The following is a 24,117-nucleotide window of genomic DNA, read 5'->3' as shown; positions in this document are numbered from 1 at the left end:
CCCTTTATGCGAAGAGTTACGAGTTGCTTGCTCGTCTGCAGTGAAAGAAGTTCGAGTGCAAAGGGTTAAATTAGAGCTGGAAGGGAAACAATTAATAATAAAGTCAGGAATAATATTACGTTCCTGGTGCACTTGGGTTGAAAAATTGGAGACGTTTCCATTCTAACCATAAAGCAGGCCATAACGAAAGCTGTGCTAATATAGGAAACGTTCCATTTCAGGGGAACCGACAACCCCGTGTTTTTATTTGAAGAATACCGTGCAGAGCGGAAACTCGAGCAAAAGGAACCCATGGTATATCAACGGCACTTCGCTGATGCACAGTTTAATCCATTTTTTCCTTTCTTCCTGGATATTAACCGCACTCCACGATATTGAATTCCTTTGTCGGGTCTCATGTTTGTTTTCTTCTCGGTTATCCAGCGCTAAGCTTCGCATTTTCGAGGGAACACTGTTAATCTGCGCGATCTTTTGAACCTTCCTCGATTTTATTCAGCGACCATCGTTTACCGATTCCTCCTCTCCACTCGCCGAATTAGTCTTGATTTCATTTCGTGGGTAGTTCTAATAGCGAGTCGGTCGTTCGTCGAAACTACCCTTGCTCCTTTCGTATCATACCTCCTAGATTTCTCTGTTAGATTCCAAAATTGATGGTTTAATTTTCCACCGTCTATACGTGCTAAGAAATATATAAAATATTTGAAAATATTTAAACGTGGAAATTAGATAATTTATTTCTTTTTAGATTAACGTCTTGAAATTGTTACATTGTCCAGATTCGTGTAATAATTTTTACGTTACACGTCATGGGAGGTTAAAAATTTTCTGAATCAAACAAACCACATGTTTCGTTCAATTTGAATATTTAATAAAACTACTGACCTGTAACGTGAAACTAAATTACCAATTATTACGTATTATTATCTCGCTATATTACTTGCATAGCCTCCACACAAATGACAGCATTGAAATGGTATAATGAAGTTTCATAGTTTCATTGTCAAAAGCACCTGCAGGTTTCCACCAGTTACATAAATAAAATATTCGAAACCAATTGTTTCGAATAGTTTAACAATTCTATAGGGTTGGAAGGAATGTTTCCACACAAGATAAATATATTCTCATACACCAGATTAATGATGATTAATAATATATTTCAAGTGTAATAATAAATGTTCTAAGACTAAATTTAATTGTTACCACTACAATCTTTGACACATTGCCACATTAGTAACTCACTGACTTCTCACAATTCACACGCCCTTCGATTACTCCACTACGACTCCCTCGTCAGAGTCCTTGCACCCTTATTTTAACCTTGCACTCTGTCTTCTTTCACGCATTTCTCACGCAATTTCTATGGACCAGGTATTACAAACACTCAGGATGCATTCCTAAACTTTTGTTGGTTGCTTGCACTCCACTCTGTCATAAATATCCCTTACAATCGATCTTCTTGCACACGGTCGCTTCCGTTGTCCCAAACACTCGTAACATACTCTCAGGATCGCACTCGTTTCATCCCACGAATTCTATCATAGTCACAACGACTATAAAAATTCGTGCCTTACTTCCTTTTTCTTCTCCTTTACGGAAAAAAATTACAGACAATCCTTGTTCGTGTTTACAGCATAACTCTTATTTTAATTCTCTATAATTCCAAAGACTTTAACATTTTGTATTACGACTGTAACTTCGAAGGTTAGACGTGTCTCGTCACCCTCTCAGCGGATTAAGACCTATATCTATACGCAAAGTACAGAGAATTTGCAACTACCAGACCCGACAGATTGGGAGACAGGCCCCCCAAAGCGACGGACTGTCATCTACTTATGAGTCACGTCATTGATTACCCAAAAGCAACTTCCTTGACAGTTTCCCATTTCTTAAGTTAAAGTCTTTTTGACACAACCCTATTCAATCAAGAAACCCTATTTTTCCTTCAATAATATCTACTTTAACCAATCAAAACAAACTCTAGGAAAGACCAATCAAGGCACGACGAGACATGACAGGAATTAGAAGTCAGTATATACCCAAAAGCAACTTCCTTGACAGTTTCCCACTCCTCGGGTAAAAGTCCTTTTGGCACAATCCTATTCGATCAAAAAATCCTATTTTTCCTCTAATAATATCTACTTTAACCAATCAAAACAAACTCGAGGGAACACCCATCAAAACACGACGAGACATGACAGAAATTAGAAATCAGTACGTATTCGACACCGAAATATATAAATATTTCTTATAAATGTTGTAAAACAGGTATTCCAGACTATACTTCGCTAATATTTCACCTTTAATTATTATTAAATTTAATTATTCTAATTATTGTACAGTTCAGTTACAATAAACAACCACTAACTGGTCAAAATAAATACTCTAGTCCTAATTACACTCGCGATGCGAAAATGATCTACTAATCACGCGATATTAAGTTAGCACGTGACGCGTACTTGGTAATTGGCGAAATTCAACTGATTAGAGGCAACAACCCTGTAACTTACATTTCCAAGCGTGTTCGTTCGCTCGACACGCCGGACCAGCGCTTCAGTTTCGATTAACGTTCAATAGCCGAGAAAATACGCGGACTAATCGATTAGCATCAAACAACAATATCACTGGAGAACTCCCTGGAGGCCGTTGGCGTGTAATTAGGCTCTTCTACGCTTGCGAGAACAGCTCGATACCGCCTATCTGTTCCAACAATGCGTTCCTTATGAAGCATCCGTGCGTTCGGAATCTTCTCCACGCTGTTCCCGCGATCACCCGGCCACGTTTCCCATCGATTTCTTACCCCATTGAATTTTCGCCGAACGAACGATTGCTTTCCTACGATCCAGAAATCATCCGCCGTTTGCGCGAAACAACGAAACGATATTGGCCCATCGTTGTTCGTTTCGCGTCGCATTCGTGTAGGTAACGATACGAATCGTGATAACGTGTTGATAACTCGGTGTATTACAATTTCGCTCCGATAACCACCGCACTTATAATTAATTTATCCCGCGTTCTAGTTGAATACACGTGTTACGGATTAAATGAAGGCCGAAACGAGCAAACAGAGAGCGGTATTAGGAAAAAGGAAGTAATTAAGGATTAAATTGGTTTCGAATCCTGTTGGTTTAATTCCGTAGTTTAAACTCCAATAGCTGCCAGTATTAATTTTCTGTTACCAATGCCCCAACAGCGCTGCTAAAATATTGATTATTATGAAATCGCGGTGAATCATTATAAACAGGAAATATCCGCGAGAAGAACATTTAGGTGACTCGGTGTGGATCACCTTTGCCGAATAAAGTGCCATATTTAGCGATGGGTTTGACAGTCGTTGTTTCAAAGGGATGAAAGTTCTTCGAAGACTTTGTTACGAGGATTATGTCGAAAGGCTGTTTGGGAGATTGGATACCGCAGTTTTCCTGGAAAGGATATTCCTGACTATACCTGTTATAGTATATATTGACACAGTAGAAGGATACGTTATGGTGACACTCTTTATCGCGTGTTAAATAATTGACAGTGACAGTGTATCCGCTGCTTTGACTCTATTGACAACTCACCTTCGTTGTCTTCGAAATAGTTTACACTTTAATAATTATTCGCAATAATTTATACTTTAATACTTTAATAATACACATCGTGACAGCAGCTGGATGGTGCATTCATGGTGCATTGGTACATTGAAATACACTTTTGCAATATCTGAAAGACCATTAAATACCAATTTCAAGTGAAGATAAAATTTTATATTTCGTGTCTATCCTCTCGAAATATGGCGTCAATGTTAAATCAAACCAGGTTCTCGGATTCAAGTTTCGAGAGGTCAGAAATTACGTTGGAATATATCTCTGGAGATCTTAAGTGATACGCTAATTGCTCCCGTATAGATCTCTACGACTCGGAACTGGTATTCCACGCCCTGCTCATAAATTTCCCGCGTATCTGGTAAAAGTACCGCAATAAGGGTAGTCCCGGTTTCCTGCGGTCTGGCCACGAAATCGCCGAGGAAATCGCCGGCGAAATCACGCGATTCGGGATAGCATGGATAAGGAAAACTGACCTACGAAATTTGATACAGGCCAGGCAAACCCTGCGGAACTTTAGGTATACCCCAACCCTCTGTGACCCAGGATTTCAGTGATCTCTGGCTGGTACGTGTCAGCCGTGAGTCACGTGCCAACGCCTTCTAAACGTAAAGACATACCAGGCTCTCCGCTTACGTGTGCATGTACACGTACACAAAAGTATATATACACATGAAGGAAGAAGGACGCACGTAGGATATACGAATTGGGACCTGCAAGAATCCGCATTCGCAGCTATAAATCCAGCCGCTAGTGACAGCCTCGATTCTTGGTTTAATCTTTAAAGCTCACGCGGCTATATATTATTCGACAACACAGCGTATTTGCATATTTTCAACGCCGTTCGATGATACCGGTTGCTACCCTGCTGTTCGGATTCATAGCGCGGCTTGCCTTTCCCGGACGTATTATTTGAATTCCTGTGATTTACCGCCGCGTTTGCACGCTGTACAAATGCTTTTATCTTCCGCTATCGACGAGATCGTCTTTCCGCGCGATACATCGTACGTGTTGGGTGTACAGAGATAAACGGTGGCAATAATTCCTTTGCCATTTCGCGGGATTATCGAGCTGGATATTAGGTGGAATTGATATTTGTCGAACGTGGATATGCTTTTTAACCGAGTGGCGGTGAGCATCGATCACCGTGCGTTGATCCATCGTCGTGTCGCGTTGATTCGGGTATTTATATTCAGACCCGTGTCTCTGGCCGCGAAATCGATTACGCGGACAGTCTATTCGCGGTCTGGTTTGGCGTTAAATAATTTTCTAGCTTGACCGGGCACGAGACAAGGACGCGGCGCGGAGAATAAATTCGCGGGGGCGGTTGCAGCCCTACGGGTCACACGTTCGCAGCCTTCGGATGTGGGATAAGTTACAGTCGCAGAGGAGAAAAGTCGGTTTATACTGATCACGTACAGCCTCGAATGGACGAGTAAAGTTTCGGGATTCACTTTCCATTCTCGACGTTAAGCCAATTTCTGCTATAACAAATATTGTAAGTTAGTTACAGGCGACGAGTTTGCCGTGCGAGAAACGAAGGGTAGTTAACACCGACAGGGGCTACGAAGTGGTGTGCAAAGAAGGTCGTTATTTGCCACCTTGGACCTCGATTTGCCTCCCCTGAAGGATCTCGCGTTGTTAAAAGGAAAACGAACCTTTCCCACTTAATTTCCATTTAAACGATACAAACGACTTTAATCCGTGGAAATTAGCTCGGGATCTTCCAAATGTCTGGCTACGTTATTCCTCGCATATCGCGTGCTTTCTTTTATGTTCCAATTTACTTTATTTTATTTTACTCTCTCTCTCTCTCTCTCTCTCTCTCTCCCTGCTTTTTTCTTTCGGCAGCGAAGAAGGTGGGAATAATGTCTTCTCCCTTTTAATTAAACTGTCCAGAAAGAATTCTTCACTTTCGTTGCGTATCAAATTTACGTCGTTTATTATTTATAATTTAAAAATATAAAATTGTAATTTAAAAAGAATTTAGAAAGAATTTAAAAGGAAATTCGTACGGTTATTTTTATATCCTTTTTAAATCCTTATTTCCAAATTTTTTAATATTCTTTGATTCAAACGATCTGAATTCTGAAATTTACGCGTGGTTACTTTAAATAGGAAGAACAATATAACCAAATTTTAAACATTGTTTTTTAAAATTATCTTCTTCTCGAAATTGTGAAATTCTCCTGGAATAGACATTACGTTGCGTTATCTTAATTCTACGAATTTCCATTTTTAATTCTTATTTCTCCCGAAAATGTAAAATTGGTGCAGATGCCCAGACTGTGCCCTTCTGGGGGGACGAAATGTAGGACTGAACCAGTCGAAGAAGTATATCGCATACCAACGCGGAGGAAGTTCGGTCGGTGCGGGTGCCTGTAAAGAGCAGCCAAAAACGCCGTAAGCATACGGAAAATTAGATATCACCCAGCGCAGACAGTTAATTCGACGTATGGCATGGCCCGAAACTTTTTGCTGTACGTGACGAGGCATAGCAAGCAGAACTGCGAATGCAGTCCGCCATTGCCGACGCTGCTGCTATTGCCGGTGCACGTTGCGCATTTCCTACTCGAACAAATCCACTTTGCAACCTCGTTTCTGTGCTGGCGCATCCTTGACGCTATGCGTCATCCGTACGTATCCGCCATGAAAATGAGAAACCGATATCAAGAAGAATCTTCTTCGCGACTTCTCCTGCCTCGTCTGCCATTAACAAGATCCCTTTCATGCGAAATTAGATCTTATTCCCGGAGCTACCATTCAAGCTTCCGGCCCATCCCCGGGCATACGGACTTCCTTTGGGCTGCCGTTCGATGTACGCTGAACCGTCGAGAATAGGTAATTCGATTTCGTACGTTACCTTCGACCAAAATGTGTTTTTCAAAGCACACTCGACATAATCGAGACGCTTGTTTATACAGCTCCTTGCGAAATTTCGGTTCGTGTATTGCTGAATAAAAGGCTTCCAGCGAAAGAGGATTCTACGGGTATCTATTGGCTTTCGACTCGTTTCGTCGTTGTCTTGCGTTCTCTCGCTGACTTTCAGCCGTGCAAACTGGATTTTGCAATTTTTTTCAAAATGTTTAACCAAATGAAGGCACTGACAATATTTGGCTCTGACGGTTCGTGTAAATTTGCTTCGGCAATTTTATTGACACTATGCGGGTCACTGGGGATCAACGCTGAATTTTCCGTTTGTACGAGGTAAGACCCTGGGGATCGATAGTGTCGAGTTTGGAAAAATAATTTTTATTTATTTGTTTGCTTGTTTATCTGCGAGTAACGGGTGTATATTACTTGGTGCACGGAAACAAGAGTGTGGTAAATAACACGCGTTGGCAGATGGAATTTTTAAGTAACGAATGAGGTTAAGAAGTGTAGATTATAAGCATATTTTCTGTATCCATGCGTTATTTAAATTGAAACTGAAATAAATTTAGCTCTACTTTTACTCATCTGTGCACTTGTCATACGCAAAGAGCACGGTATTAACACTTTGTATTCGGTTGTCGTCACTGTGACGACATTGTAAAATAGTCTATAACTCCGTGAAATCTAAAGCAATTTCGTATTTTTATACGTTTAAAAATTAAAATATTCTTCGCTTTCCCATGCAAACTTTCCCATACCTCAACTGTTACATTGCACGTATAATTGTGCGTTAAAATTAATATTTTATAATGTTTTATATTTGATCTAAGAATGGATGAAAATAGCTATGAAAAAGTAGCTAATACAATCCTGGAGTAGCTGATAGGTGATGTTAAAAATTTCTCATAGTGTATAGGGTTAATACGAAGGGGTTACCGTGTTCGTGGTATTCAGTAGAACAGATCCGCGATTGGTCCGACACGCCGATATTTCTCAGCCGAGGTTTGCGATACGATATAATGTGGAATCTAGGTGAATGGTACGCGTAATAATTCTAAACGCTATCTCTACTTTGTAACTGAGAAAGTGGTATCTAATTCCTTTCCATAATTCATCCCCTTTAGCGAAGATACTCGTCTTCCTCCTCTTGTTTAATCTGTTTTTAAAATTTATAGACCCGAGTGATAAAAATTTGATTTATTCCTCGCAAAGGAAGCTAACTGCGTATAGCAATAATTTGTTGGCAAGGAATTTTTGGAACGCCTTGAGATTCAATTGCAGTTGCAATCGTACGTCCTTCCATTTCCGTTTCTTTGACTTCAAAGCCGCCTCATGGAATTCATTCGTGGCCGTGACTGCTGCTTTGACGCGTTTCTCTTTTCCCTTTTCCCGTCCCTTCCCTCCTTTTTTCGCTTCCAACTATCCTCCTGGAATTTATCTTTTGCAACAGGATAAAAGGATCATTCGCGCATAATCCAGAATTTCGTTCATACTTCCGTGCTGAATCATAAATTCCACAAAGAAAGATAGATCGTTTGAACCTGTCGCAGAATTTCATTAGAAGATTCGAGGGCAACGAGGTTTTCCGCGCGATTTCAAAAGGTCCCCGCGAACATTCTTGCTCGTTAACAAAGCGTGCATTCTCGTTGGAAATTTTACCGAATTTTTCCCATCGACGCGCTTCGCCCGTGTTTCCACGGGAACAACGAAATCCCTTATTCTCCGAGTTGAAAACAAGAGCATCGACGAAAGAGAGATGATCCTCTCCTCCTTTTTATGAGCCAGCTCAGTCGGGATTGTGAGAAAGTATTCTCTGATGTTCCTGTTCCACTAGCTTTTTCGCCGCGGTTAAAATGGCGAGAACGTTTCGAGGAAAACGCGGGAAACTTAAGGTATCTCTGTAGCGGAACCTCTATTCGCTTCTGTCGCGCTTCCTTTTGTACCCGCGAAAGAACCAGCGAAGGTATAATGCCGTGAAAGAATTGTATAGAACAAAGGTGTATTGATGCGCGTCGTTGTAAAGAGTAATTAACTCAAATTCTTTTATCGGTCGCTTTTGCCACCACATTTTTATCTCTCCACGCGGAGATCTTGCTACCTTGCCGCGTAAGTCACGAAACTCGTAAATACCTTTCGATTTTCCTCCTTCGAACCGATGAAATTGGATTTGTTCGCGGAGATATAAAAGCAGCTACGTTAATCGGAAACGAGAGACACGGTTTTAATAGCAATTTATTTCGAAAGGAAAAATTCTTTGGGAATATTTCCTCTGCGATCCGGAGATTTCCAATATCACGCATTCAGACTCGGATCCTGGTAATTCTAAAACGTTCTCATGCTACTTTGCTAATCCTGCGAGGTTATATTCCGGGAGCTTTTAAGCGCGGAAATGGCGATTCAAAATTAATCGAAATAAATATCAACCAGTTCTTCCGTTAATGCTTCGATATGCAAATGTACAGGCGAATTAAGTGGAATATTGAATTTTAATTAATTTCCGCGAATTTTCTTTTTACCATCGCTGGCATTTAGCTCGGTTTTCTTTTATTTCGTTGCATTTCAGAGGTACGACAAGATATTCGAGGAAAGGAAAAGATTCGAAGCCTGAACCTTTTGTTCGGCCAAAGACTTTTTAATCCTCCTACGGTTTTAAGACTACATGCATTTAGAACTTTCTTGCTCTCTGCGACTAAGTGCGCTATTATTTGCTACCAGCTGCGCTAAGTATCCCTGTTATCGCGGATTTCCATGCCATACATATTTCAGTATCCAGAAGTTCCGTGCGAATACATTTAAACTTATACAAAGTGATGCATAAGTTAATTCGTATTCATCGACTATGTCATAGCAATAACTTCAATTTGTTCGGTATAATAGAACCATAATTAGAATACGTGCTTATAAATTATTCAAGGTCCCTCGTCGTATCACTAGCAATAAACAGCAACGATCAAGATTCTACAAAATGGATGATATAAACGATAATATAACGTTGAATCCATTAACCAAGTATTCTAGCATACTTCTAGCATACTTCAGGGGAAGTTTTTTGGAAATAAAAATTTTATTACATCGTTACGAAAGGAGGGGTATTAGTATTTACACTTATTACTCTGACATACTTGAGCAGCACCGTTGCGTCCCGAACACTGCAACTCTCACGGTGGGAATTCCACGGGGTTGTAAGGCCCGTTTACGCGAATGCGACAATGTTGCTGGGATGCAGCCTACTCTAAATTAGCAGAGTTTAGACCTGGTTAGGGTTGAACTAAAGAGTTCCGATGTGTAACTGTCTCTCACGCTGAATTGATCGTCGTGGGTCTGTCTTGACTGTCAGATCGTGTTGCTTGTCTCGTCTTCTTGGAATTTTTAGGAGAACTCTCTCGTGACTGCTGTCTCGGTGGTTTTATAAGTTTCGCACGTTTACTGATCGGTTGGTGTGAAATGTAAATGGTGGTTGCGTGTCTTCCTATTGGTTGTGAATAATATCGGGGGTGTGTGTTAGCTTCGACGTCTTTCTGTGATGGTGGATGTTTAAATAATTTGGTCCTTATGCCTATCGTCTTGAGGGTGATTTATTGACCCTTGCTAAGGTTCACCCAAGTGGTGACCAGGTGATAACGGGTGGCAATAAGAACATAAACAGTCCCCCATTTAAATTGGAACCTGCCGCCCTAGGGTCGCAACAAGCACCCTAACCAATGGTACATTTATCAATGTCTCCATAATGACACTAATAGACTACTGCGAAGAGCCAATAAATCAGGAATACCTAGACCAAAGTCAGAGAGGCAAATTTCTGAGATTCGGTTTTACATCGTAAACTGGGGTACACTCGAATTTGATCGCGATGACGAGCGATCAATGACTATTATTAGCCTTTCTTCCAACAGAAGCGTCAAACGCAATCGGTTCTCGAGGTCTCGTTTATCCGTGGGTGAAACTCATTGTCAGATAAGCTAACCGACCCTGAGAGAATGTTCCGAAATGTATCGCAGACATTGACGGTAACTGTGTAAGTTCCTCTTACTTGAGGGAAACTGTGTCGGTAAGCATACACAGCCGAAGAAACTGGATAGTCTCTGGTATTGCTGGCAAAGCTTTGAAACTCGGCTAATCTTCGGACTAAGTATTGTCCTACCGCAAAAAGGGAAACCCCTGTTCCTTCGACAGACAATAAGGGTTTACTGGCGTTATGGTGCGTTGCAGGCGTTTAATTTCACGGTCTTTTGGAAATGCACCCGATTAACCCTCATACCTTCGAAGCTTCGGTATTCTCGTTTTGTCTTTCTCGCGAACGCCATCGTTCAATTCCTCCGTCGTGGAATTTCATGACAACGAGATCCTGATTTCGCGAGAAATAAATTTTGATGCGATAAAGTCACGGTTCCTGTTCCGAGTGAATTATTTGGCGGAAAATATTTCTGAATATAAATATATTATCCTCCGAGACTGTTGGTGTAAATAGAAATTACGAAATGGGATATTGGTTTCCAAACTCGGAGAAGGGTACAGGATGTAAATAGAATTTTCGCCACGCCTATGTTGGCCTTGGATAGCACTCGCAGTGTCACATATGCGTGACAGGTGGTAAAGCACACGTTAAGGATGACATAATTTCCAGCCGCCGCGATACTAAACTTCTTACTCTCAATATGACGCATACACCGAGTATATGGATCTCTTAGAGCTTCACGGAACTACTTCCACACCCTGCAAAATTGAAACGTTGATCGGCCGAGAGTGATCGATATCGCGTAAATACATCGCTGTATCCCAGGAGATTCTCGTAAGTATCTATGCGAGAAGTTAAATTGCTTTCATCCCCGAAGAACTTCTTTACACGATCCCCCGGAACCGCTTCATCATCTAGCCATCATTTTACCCTCCGTTCGCCGATGTGAGAATCAACAAACAAATCCTCTGACGATATACACGTAGAAAAAGAAACTTCCGAAATACAATTTGGGATTGATTTACTTTACAGGAACCAACGTTTCGCGTGCAAAATTGAACAAATATAGGGATACTTTTCATTGGTAAATATATATATTCCAATATATATGTAGGATCGGTATTTGAGTGGATTGACTTAAGATTGACTGAAGTATCGTTGACTTCTTAATGGAATAAAATAAGCTTATAAGTAGAATGATGGCGACTAGCTATGAAACAAGGGAGATTCGCTATGAGCACAGTCTTCTGATCTTTCTTAATCCTTTGCACTCGATTTATTTCCAAAGTTGTTGGGTGTCAACTTGTCTTTATTTTTAGCTAAATGAATTAATTTACAGTGGCAGAATTCAAGACGTTATATTTATTTCATTTATTTTTATTATTATAAATTAATATGCGAGTTTTAGAGTAAATTAGTATTGCCACCTCTAGCGTGACATACGAGTGCAAAGGGTTAAACTGACTCTTATAAACTGACTTTAGACTTTGACACACTGTCTTTGACTGAAAACTCTTAGACTGAAACTGTCTTAAAAACTGACTTTCTTGGACTTCTACTGTCTTAGACTGTGGACTGATTCTTAGACTAACTGGTGGACTGTCTTAGACTGAACTGTTAGATTGACTTGGACTAACTGTTAGACTGAATTGTTAGACTGACTCGCTCGTGCTCTTGCATCCTTACTGAAACTATTCTGTCCTTTTTTCATACTCAGGCTTCCCTTCCCATTATTTCAAATAATGACCAGCACTCATAATCCATATATTATTTCAAATACGTGCCGCACTCATAGCCCATACTCATTCCAATTCTATATATATATTTATTAGGAGCTAAATGAGACTTAGGAGTTAGGTATAAACTGAAAGACCAGATTAATAACTGATCTATGATCGCGCAACTGACACTCTCATATAACGGCTGCTGATGTCACAATCCTAATCATTCGTCACTCTCTTAGATATAGGACAATTGTATGTATAAAAACCTATCGATCCTTTAATAAACCAGTCAGTGTTTGTTCATAGTTCTTCATGCGCTTTTTAAGTCTATCTCTAGATCCACGGACTAAAAGATCATAGCAGGAATATCCAATTATTTTATTAAAGTCTTTTATGACTGTTCCCTGAAGTACAGTTAATTGGCGATCCTTCATACGCGTGCCTTTAATGACATATTTTAATTCTAACATTAATCGTGTCACATTGACTCTTCTTCACACTCCATAAAGGACTATCCTCATTCACGTTCTCACGTTCCTTAATACAAGAAACAGTCATACTTTCTTATTTTTACCGTGCATAAATTTCTACATAAATTTGGAAAAATCGATTGAATCCATTTAAGGAAGAAGCGTGATCCATTGCGATGAAAAATAATTTCTCTTGGGAATCAATCGCGCTCGTGATCAAAGACGGAGTCTTGCTAATCCTTCTTGTTAATCCTCTGCTGACGTAATATTTTCTTCGTCGACTCGAATTCGGCGAATATCGCGAGGAAAAATAATTTACTATTTTCGTCGATATCATCGATAACTTTTCATCAAAAAATTTTGCGATCTATTATTCTACTTAGTTTATTATATGCGTATTTCCCTAGTTCGTAAAGGGTTAATCCTGACTGTAATGGCGGAGAAGCGTTCTCTAGTATCGACGGGAATCTCGTATCTGGACGCGGAGGATAATTTTTCTTAGAATCGGCCGTGCTTATGGTGTATCCGACCGTCTTTCTTCGCGGTCGTTGGGGTATGAAAAAAATCCGAGGTCGAATCCCGGTCACAATTGTAATGGCCCTATGGAAAAAGGTCACGAGGCGAGAAGGAAGAACAAAGGGACGCTGGAAAAACGGGAGCCGCTGTCGGACACGGGGAACGATAAACGGCGAAACGGGCGCTGGCGAAACAATGCGCAGGGCATATTTAGCCGTGCCGTTGCACGTTATTTAGGTGCCAGCACGCGCCATTTGTATTCCTGTGCACGCGTGCGCTACGAAAATTCGCGATATTGGCCTTCGCCATCCGCCCCCGCGGAGAAACCGATGCCCCGCTTCCGTGTTACCGTGCTCGCGTCCATGTTTTCGGAAATGAAATGTTTCCTGATCGCGGCGGACAACCCTTAAATTTGCCATTCGACCTTCGATCGCAGGGGGAGCGGCCCGTTTAACGAAACAGTGGTAACTACGGGGATGAATTACGCGACGTTCGCGCGAATGGACTTCAGCGAATTATCCTCGTGATAGTGCGAGGTATCTGTGTATCCTTCTAAAAATTCGCTCCTTTTTTCTCCCTCGTCCTCTTTTACTTTTTTTCCTCCATTTCTGCCGCGTGTTTGCGATCCCTTTTATTTTTTAACGCTAAACCTACCGTGGCCTAAATCTACCATGACGATTCTTTAACTTTTAATTAAAATTCTGCATTCAACGTTGTCTCTTTGATCACTTGATTCTGCAATTTTTTTTTTTTTTTATATATATGATCAATGATTTTTTAACCCTTTACACTCGAGAGACGCCCTTCAGTCGCCATTTGATAATTCCTTGATTTCCGCCATTTGATAATTCCTTCATTTCCATTTCAACCATTTGATTTCCAAGATCGATATTATTTAATATGTCAAATGTAAAATAATGTAACGGTGCACGAAGTACCAAAATTAAATCTACGTGTTAATTATTATACGATTCCTTATTTACTGTTCAAAAAGATATTCTCAGCTTTATAGCAGTAAATCTTTGAATTCCTACTCTTTTTTAGTCCAAGAAATCGTCGAGTGCAAGGGGTTAATATCTCTTACAATTGTATCTTTTCTTTTCTTTTTTTTCTATGGTTTCCTTTGATATCTTTCCTTCATATTTTTACTAACAATTTTGCAAATAATATTCATATTGCAAATAATAATTTTATAAGACGTTTGTTAGAACATATTTCGAATATTCCGTACAATATATTCGATATAATATATCACAAGTATACTTGAAGACTCTGACATTAATATATACATATGCAGGAACTACAATATAATAATCGTTTTTGAATATTAATTTTCATTCACGTACGAGTTAATAAAAAATTTACAATTCTAAGTAAATCGGAATTTTCCTCGTTCGTTGTTAAATTTTAATTTATCGCGAGATAAATGAAATATAAAATTAATTCGAATCGTCAGATACGCGAGGATGAAAGAATTTACTGGGCGAAATTACGCGTAATAAAATTTAATTAAGTTTTAAATTATTTTCGCCATATCCAGAAAACATCGTGGTCCCTAATAAATTTAGTAAACACAATCGAATCCATTATCGACTAATTTCTCCGATCTCTTAATTTCTAAATCCGTGCATACGGTTTCATAATACTTGGCGATATAGTTTCGGTACTAACATATTACTCGTGTAGCTGCAAACTCATCCAGAACTACTCCACGTTTTGATGCTTTAGAGAACTATCAACTAGAGAACATCGAAACTGATGGGAAGCTCGATTTTCGCTCTCGGGGATGATCAACGCGATTAATACGAAACCCGATGGATGATTTGTCGATTCGATGACGGATGATACGCGCGATATTTTCGATTCGCGACGATCGATTCTCTGCGCAAATCGAATTCGCGAATTCGTAAATATATTCATTTCCAAAATTGCAATCTTTGCAGTTTAACATATTTCGAAGTGCATTCGACGGGGGAACACTGGATTTTTCCGAGATTTCGGTATTTCGAATCTAAAAGAGTATTAAAAATTGATCATCGCGGTAATTAGACGTGGTTAGACATAATTAGCGTTTAAAATTGATTTTCCACGCGAACGTGATATCGGCCACGTTTAAGGGTTATAACCATGCACTACCATTACCAAAATCTACAAAGTAATTACACGGCACACGCTTGAAATAGAACGACGAATCTGGGCACAATAGACGACACTGTTAATCCGGCTTCTAATTACACATAGAACCAGCCGCTCTACGTGTACCAGTTCAACGAAAATTTTCGCCAAGCTTCTACCTATCATTTCTAATGATACTCGTTGCATTAACGTGTACACACAGCCACCCTCCATCATAAATCATTTTCACCATCAGCATATCGTAGCGAGTGTATAAACAGATCGACCGATATTATTATTCCAATCAAAATCAATATCAATGTCGAGAAAACAACAACAACAACAACAAAAAGGAAGGGAAAGAAAATAGGAAAAATTATGAAAATTTTTCAACATAGCTACAGATCTCGAATCCCTTTCAACTCGATCTTCTTTCTCTACTATTTTCGAAATAGATCAAAGATATTCGCAATCAGGGGAAAAATTAAATTAGAATTTTTCGTTCCTCTCTATCAAAAAATGATTCGACTCGATCATCTTTCCTTTCTCTACCAAAATAGTCTCCTTTTCTAAAAAATACAGGGAAGCTGTCATCGATCACTCACGAAACTTGAATTACACTCTCCTGTACTCTCCGGATCGAAAATTTATTGAAAATTCAACGAAATCGTCTTAAAAAGAGGATCAAGACAGGGGATATCAACAGATCGAAGATACTAAAACTGCGAGAAAATTGGGAACCTCTGGACTCGAACGATTATCGCACTGCATTACAGGGACGCAGAGAAAATTGAATCGGCTAAACTAACGGGACCTTCGTTCAATAATTTACAAGGGTTAACGTGAAACTGACGGCGAGTCTAGACGATGATTGATGAGAGCGTAAGTGCATCGTGTGCTGCCGCGGTCTCCGAGTGCAGCCAATGAACACTTCCGTTTCGTCGATGCACCCTGCACGTCCAGCTGGCACACGCCGGCTCGTAATATCATTGATTGGCCTTTGTTCGTATCAACGCCGTTTCTTCTCTCTGCATACACGGAATGTGCATGTTTATCCAGCTGTGTGCGTACAGTCCGCGCGAAAACCCTAGTGCTCTCATAAATCATCGCGGCCATCAAATGGCCACTTCACCGATGTCAAAGTGACATCGTTGAAGTCGTTGAAACTCGCCTCCATTTGGAGTCTGTCGCTATAGGTATCTAACACCGAGTAATAAAAATGGAGAAGGATCGAATTTGAATCTCGAGCTGATTCGTGGACTACCATTTACGTTCGACGATTTATCAAATTCCATTTTACGTTTATTTATTCCGTTCAAAATAATTTTAATCTTTAAACCGTAAATCATCCTGGACTATACCCGGAAATGGAGGAACCGGGTCCAAATCGTCATCGTACGACACTGGTCGATCCTCGAAGGTTTCGTTTTCCTTTAAATTTTTCATCTTACTGTTTCGAAACGCGACTCGACTGATTCCACGAACGCACTATATTTCTCGAGCAGACTATACGTGCAATGGATGCACGCTTCGAAAGGGTGTGTACCCCCTGCACCCCCTGCCTTTTGCGCGTTTATCGAAGCTCCGTTTCACGGCAATAGCAGTTCCGTTTGTCAATGGAAAAAGAAAAAAGCACGAGAAAGGACGCGATACGTTTCTAATTACGAACCGGGTCGCGTTTGGGTACATTGGTCTCTGGGCGTTGACACCACGTGAAAGGGGAATTTTCCTTTTTCCCCCCTCGCGCGACCCCCTCGCGGTGCACGCTGCGCTACCCCTAATTTTCGAAATCGCAGTGACTAGAGAGAAACGAGACTCGATCGTTCTAATAATGGAAATTTTTCGATGGTACCTGGTACTACGAATATTTTGGAAATGGTACCCGAAGATTCTGAATCGGGGATGACGAGGTAGCTCGTCATTGGGAACGCTCATTACGCGTTGTAATGGCTATAACAGTTCAATAGGATTTTCTTCTCTTATTTATTTAAAAAAATTAGCTGACCATGATATTAGTCGAAAATATCAATATAATTGAATTTTCTAGTCAAATTTTCTTGAACTGTAATGGCTATAACAGTTCAATTGGATTTTCTTCTCTTATTTATTTAAAAAAATTAGCTGATCATGATATTAGTCGAAAATATCAATATAACTGAATTTTCTTGTCAAATTCTCTTGAACTGTAATGGCTATAATACTAGAGCTACGAGATTTTCCGGACTCTTGCAATTATTGGAAACACGCGACTTGTCTTTGGTAATATCGTTGACTTTTATCGAGACAGGAATGTAGCTATATACAACAGTGCCCCGATGATAAATCTTTTTCTTGAACTTCGTGTCATTTTGTATCTTCTCTCTAACTTTTCTATCTTTGAAACTATTAGTATTGAACATACCGTTTTCTTTGTTTTATAATATGTATCTATTATCGAGGCACTACTGTGTATCTAATTATTTTCATCGTAACGTTCAAATTGTTGCTTGCAATTGTTTGTATGTACGATATTTAGCCATATGTCTTTGATAATTCTAGCATGAGAAACTTTAAATCGTGCATAGACTTCGAATTATATTTTATATATATTTATGACAGCGATAATGACACGGTGTTTTCCATATATAGTATATATTCATATACTATTCGCTGAATATTAATTCGTAAACGCAATTTTAATTCATTTGCAATTTTAATCCGTGGTAGAACATGTTATTTCAAATTGAATAATCGTTGATATAATCGAAATGTTTCGTCTCACGTGCAGAGGATCCCGGTTAAAAGGTTAATTATAAAAACTTCATGCAGGGAAGAATCGTAAATGTTACTGGTCAAACAAGATACGATAAGGTGGCATGCAGATAGGAGTGTTAAGAAAACTGGTCGTGCTACTGGAAGCAGAAAGCAATGAAAGAAAGGACGTTCTGTCTATTGCAACTCACTTAACTCGCACTTTGGTTCGAGCATACTTGAGCTCGGGAAATTCGTACAATAAATTCTGTTGTTACTGTGTGCGGTGTGCGTGTTACGTAGAGAGAAGGTCTTTTATGCGATCTGTACAGAGGAACGTTTAAGTTGCTGTTGAAAACTTACAACGTCGATTATTTGCATTAGTGTAAGGCCAAAGCTCAACATGAGGGGCTCGGACTCATTGCCAACCGGACGCTCCAGCACGTTGTATGTCTCCAGCAGGTCGGTTAGCAGCTTTTTCTCGTGAAAACCGCCGTTTACCAGCCCTGACCAATTATCACTTATTCAGTCATCTCTGTGCAACCACGATTTTGAGCCACTTTGAGCCTCGACTAGCCTCGTGAACTTCTCGAGTCCTTCCGCGGTCCACGCTCGCATTCTTTCAAGAACACCACGTTCTCCCTTTGTCCGAAACTCGCGAAAGGGAAAGCAATTCCATGGAAAGCGAAATGTTTCTTTTCTCTGTATTTTTCTTTTTTAAAATCGCGAAAGTTATGTGAGTAAACAAGGACCGATTTTGGAAGATTATCTCACCGATCGATAATGAAAGTCTTCGTTTATCACCCCGTATCTTATTGCCTGGAAACCCACATCGAATTCTTTATTTATAATTCGCGAAACAAAAGGCAAAAGTGTTAAAAAAAAAAGAAAAAAAGGGGAAGAGATATTGCGAAATTTAAATAAGCAAACAGAGGTCGATTTTAAGATTTAAATTTGGAAGAATATTTCACCGATCGATGATGAAGATTTTTGTCAGTGATCCCGTATCTTATTACCTGGAAACCCACGTCTTCTTCTTTATTTATAATTCACAAAATGAAAAGCAAGAATATTGTTAAGAAAAAAAAAAGGAAGAGATATCGCGAAATTTAAATAAGCAAACAGAGGTCGATTTTAAGATTCGAGTTTGGAAGAATATTTCACCGATCGATGATAAAGATCTTTGTTAGTGATCCCGTATCTTATTGCTTGAAAAGCCATGTCCTTTTTTTTTTGTTTATAATTCGCGAAACGAGAAGCAAGGATGTTGTTAAAGAAAAAGAGGGGGGAAAAAAATATCGCGAAATTTAAATAAGCAAACAGGTCGATTTTAAGGTTCGAGTTTGAAAGAATATCTCACCGATCGATGATGAAGATCTTCGTTAGTGATATTGTATCGTCTTGTCTGGAAACGTGTGTGAACCAGAATTCTGTAGATTGCTTGCATACGTGGAACACGGAATGTTAGTCGGCGTGGTTCAAAGTGTACATGTTTAGAACTACGTTGCCCTTTCTTTTCAAGCAATTATTGCCAATCTAATAATCCACGATGGACTCGAAGAAATCTATTTTCTCTTATCTCTTTGTTCGTCAATTTGACACGTAATTAAATACGTATTCGCCAGAAAAGGAAGGGCAAGAGTAAATGTCTGCAGATATCCGTGAGTCTTTCGATTTCACACGCTTGGATGGGTAAATTTGCAATTGACCTGTGAATAGAAAGAAGCATTGACTCCTCCTCCTTCCAACTCTGCTCCAAACGTGTCACGAAAAATGTCCAAGATCACATGACTCCTGTGTACGCGCGTAATCGCGACAATGGTGAACGCGTATCGGAACGAAAATGGAAGGCAAAGGTTAATCGGAAAATCGGTAGATTACCCATAAACTCTTTGCACGCGCGATAGAGATATTCCAGGTTCCCATGTAGCGTTGGAAATCGAATGGCTCGAAGGTGGAATGTCAAAGAAACTTGACAATTTTCGCGAACCTGTTATCGACTGTGGCCCTCGTCCTATCGATGTCGTATCGCTTCGTGTCGACGGAAAGAAACAAATGAAAAGGAAAATAACGACGATACAAATTTCTGTCGAGTGTCTTAAAGAACGTTCATCTTCTTTCGATTTATCCCCAAGCTTCTCTCCCCGTTCAGTCGCCTTTTACGAGTCACCTCTCGCTCAAGTTTTGCGCTACTTTTCGCGAATATACAACTTCGTAATCTCTCTTTCTACCAAGGCTGCAGCCCACCCGACCACCCCCTTTCTTCCCTTCTCTATCCCATTCCACTTGCCAATTTTCTCTCTCTTTCTCGCTTCCTGTTGCTCACAGGATACCATTCGATATCTTGTCCCGCAAAACAGGTCGTATTAAGGAGTTGCTGAATCGACTCGTCGCGTTGGCAATGGCGATGCCGTGCTTCGTTATAAAAGTATTACGGTCTGAAGGAATTGGAGACGTTCAATCACTCTAACCATTCATGGAAGGATAATTCGATAATTCTGCGTACAATTACGTTTAATACGTAATTACGTTTGGGAAATTACGGCGATAATGAATATCTTGAGAAACGGTGGAAACGGTAGAAATGGTGGAAGCGACGTAAATAATTGGATACCATGGGCCATACACGTCACAGGGGCCTTAGTTAAAAGTGGTTTAGACTAGTCGAAGCTAGTTTCGACTGTAACACGCGATAGACGTAATCATTCGTTCGACTAAAGCGTATATCTTCGATTATTGCAGCTTTGCCTCTGAAGCCCTTTCGGTAGCAATTCGAATCGTGAGAATTCCATTCCCGGAGGGAAAATTCCGCGCATCAGTGATACGTCGTTGCATTTGGCACGCTACAAACGTTATCGTTAGCATCCGCGTTTACAATTACAATGCGAAATCACCGACATCGGCGAAGCCCTGTACGCACGCACGTCTCGATATTAAACTGCGATCACGCTGCAACGAGAAGGCGAAATCTAAATTTTCAACGGAAAAATTCGATCCGCCATTATGGTATCGTTCGCGTAATTCAGATTAGCTTTCAGCTTGATAGATCGTCGATGAAATCGTGCGCGAGGAGTTTAAAATTACGAACATGTTCGTTCGTGACTAATATCTTCGATTTTTAATTTAATTCGCGAGAAAGAAATCGACCCTTTTCGATGCTCAGGAAATTACGAATCTCACGGGGGAAATTGGCCAGATAGCTAATTAATATTGAAAAAATAACGATTGGAAATTATAGTATTACGTCTTTTATTAATTTAAATATAATTTTATGATTTTCAAGCGTACCGTGCCCAAGTATACTTAGGACCTTAAACGAAATGGGTAAAAAGGAACTGTCTCTCTATTTTCGTCATTGTAGTGCACGTGTAATTAAAAATATTTGAAAGCATAGGAAAGAGAAATGACGTTTATTCCTATTTTTCTAACCTACGTCAAATTTTCAAAGCGGATGATCGCCATTTTAATTATTAGGGGGATAAACCGCTATAACTTTCGTTACTGTCCCAAAATTAATTATAATTCGAGGGATTATGAAGTAATGGTAGTGGAAAAAATGACAGAAGATGAGCAATGTTTGTCACTCTGAAACAAGTGGAACGAAAGAATGCGATTTCTTTCTTCCACCCCTTCTATAATGTACCCAATGGTGCCTATTTTCCTGTTTCTAACTGCGCAAACAAGACACGGCATAGTGCTCCTAAATATTGGAAAAGTAACGATTGGAAATTATAATATTACGTCTTTTATTAATTTAAATATAATTTTATAATTTTCAAGCGTACCCCGTCCAAGTGTACTTAGAATCTTAAACAAAATTGGTAAAAAGGAACTCTCTCTATTTTCCTCATTATAGTACACGTGTAATTGTAATGCAATTTCATCCACGAGTAATTAAAAATATCTAAAAGTGTAGAAAAGAGTTTATTCCATTTATTCCTATTTTTCTAACCTGCGTCAAATTTTCAAAGCGAATGATCACCATTTTAATTATTACAGGGATAAACCGCTATAATTTCCTCTCGTTACTGTCCCAAAATTAATTATAATTCGAGGTATTATGAAGTAATGATAGTGGAAAAAATGACAGAAGATGAGCAATGTTTGTCACTCTGAAACAAGTGGAACGAAAGAATGCGATTTTTTCCTTCCACCCCTTCCATAATGGACCCAATGGTGCCTTTTTTCCTGTTCCCAACTGCGCAAACAAGACATGGTACAGTGAAGCTAAACAGCGAAACATTTGCCCGTTCATTGTTTCGAGAGAACGTGCCCGGTAATTGGATTCACGAATGCGAATTGAATATGTAAAGCTAGTTAAAGAGCAGAAGCTTGCTTCTGAGAGTTTCGCGAAATCGTTCTGCAGGACATGCCTCGACTTTGCAAATCGACGAGACTTCTGGGTTAAGAGAAAATTCTCCTAAGTTAGAACTCGATTTTCCCATTTTTCCAGATTTATTTTACCCAACGTTGACATCTCTCGTTTGTCATTTCCCCTGTGGTCCCTATCTCACCCCCTGTCGATTTGAATTTTAATTTACAAAATTTTAATCCCCCAAAATTTCATCCCCGTATTTTATAATTCTATTCGCGTTTATATGGAATTTTTGATATGTCTATTTTGGAAAATTGTTGAATGGATTTCGGAAACTCGATGATAGGCGGTGTTAGCGTTAAGGTGAAAGATATAGGATGGACGCTAATGGCGGGATACGAACGATGCCATGGTTTCTGCTTTTCTGCGAGGAGAAAAAAAAAGGATGAAGAAAAAATGCCATTATTGGAATCGAACCATTTTCGCGCCGATAATTTTACCGCAGAACGAAGTCCGTTCTCGGTGAATGCGCCGTTCCACTGCACGAAACAATAGGGTGCAATCGACCCATTTTCATTAACACGATCATATTTCATAAGACGCATTTCATAAATGCTGCATTAGTAAACAGGAAATGAACGGCAGACAAATTTTTTTTCTTCATATATCGGAAAATCGGAGTTGGTTTTCGAGAATGATTCCGGATACGTAATTCGCAATTCGAATATTTGCAAAGATCGTTTCCCTTCGTTCGTATTACTCGTGAAAAAGATCTGCAAGTTTCTCCATGTTCGATGATCTCGCGGGTAACTGTGTCAGAAAAAGAGCCGACTATTAAATTAATACTTTGCTCGAAAATATGTCAAAGTTACTGACGCTTCGTGGAACGAGCCATCGCCATTACCCCTTTTTTACGAGTAAAACCGCGTTGAACTGAATACTTTCTCACTTTGAGCGCGAACCATGTCAGTTATGCATTATATGGCACGTTATACTATGCGTTGGATTATTTCGATGGCATGTTGTAAAGGTTGACGTTCACTGTTGGTCCTTCGTTTCCCTATGGTGCAGTTTTGTTATGTAGAATATATTAAAATTTTTATAGTGTCCCTTTTTCTAAATATTTTATATATTTTCGTTACTTTTAACCTTCTTGTTGGCATTATATTGGTATTACATTCGTGTTTCATGGAGATCTTTAACGTTATAATCTACTCAAGATTGTCAGAACTGGTGTCATAAATAACATATCAATTAGGGAAATGGAACTATGTGGTAGCTGTCATATTTGTTGGAACGATTCGAGTAACAGAAATTAATCTTGACAGTTTCGTAAATACTAGCCTATACATATTCGAAATTCAAAATTTGGAATTTTATCAGCATTCCCAGGTTCTCGACTATGAAACGGTAGCTGTCATATTTGTTGGAACGATTCGAGTAACAGAAATTAACCCTTTGCACTCGAGAGGTGAGCTTCAGTCACCATTTCATAAAATTTGGAAGATCGATATTAATTAATATATCAAATTTAATGTAATGTAACAGTGTGCGAGGTATCGAAATCAAATAATTCTACAATTCTATTATTATACGATTCTTTATTCACTGCTGAAAAATGTATCATCAGTTTTTTAGTAGAAAATCTTTGAATTTCTACTCTTCTGTAGCCAAAAAATCGTCGAGTGCAAAGGGTTAATCTTGACAGTTTCGTAAATACTAGCCCATACATATTCAAAATTGCAAATTTGGGATCTTGTCAGCTTTTCCCAGGTTCTCGACTATGAACCAGTGGGGACAAAGTGTCAACTGGGGCCTGGACCGCGGAACGCAG

General features: G+C 39.6%; 1 protein-coding gene across 1 annotated transcript in view; it reads right to left on the bottom strand.

Annotated features, from left to right (window-relative positions):
- Positions 1–24,117, bottom strand: part of nAChRa7 (nicotinic acetylcholine receptor alpha7 subunit) — a 271,960-nt gene that overhangs the window by 153,996 nt on the left and 93,847 nt on the right. Inside the window, exon 2 of the mRNA XM_017911599.1 lies at positions 18,332–18,474. Coding sequence (XP_017767088.1) covers positions 18,332–18,474 — 143 coding nt within the window. The remainder of the gene's footprint in view (positions 1–18,331; positions 18,475–24,117) is intronic.

Source organism: Eufriesea mexicana, unplaced genomic scaffold (assembly GCF_001483705.2).
Source record: "Eufriesea mexicana isolate 0111107269 unplaced genomic scaffold, ASM148370v2 scaffold4744748336, whole genome shotgun sequence".
NCBI lineage: Eukaryota > Metazoa > Arthropoda > Insecta > Hymenoptera > Apidae > Eufriesea > Eufriesea mexicana.
Note: the sequence above shows the minus strand (reverse complement) of the source record. Positions and strands in the feature narration are given on the sequence as shown.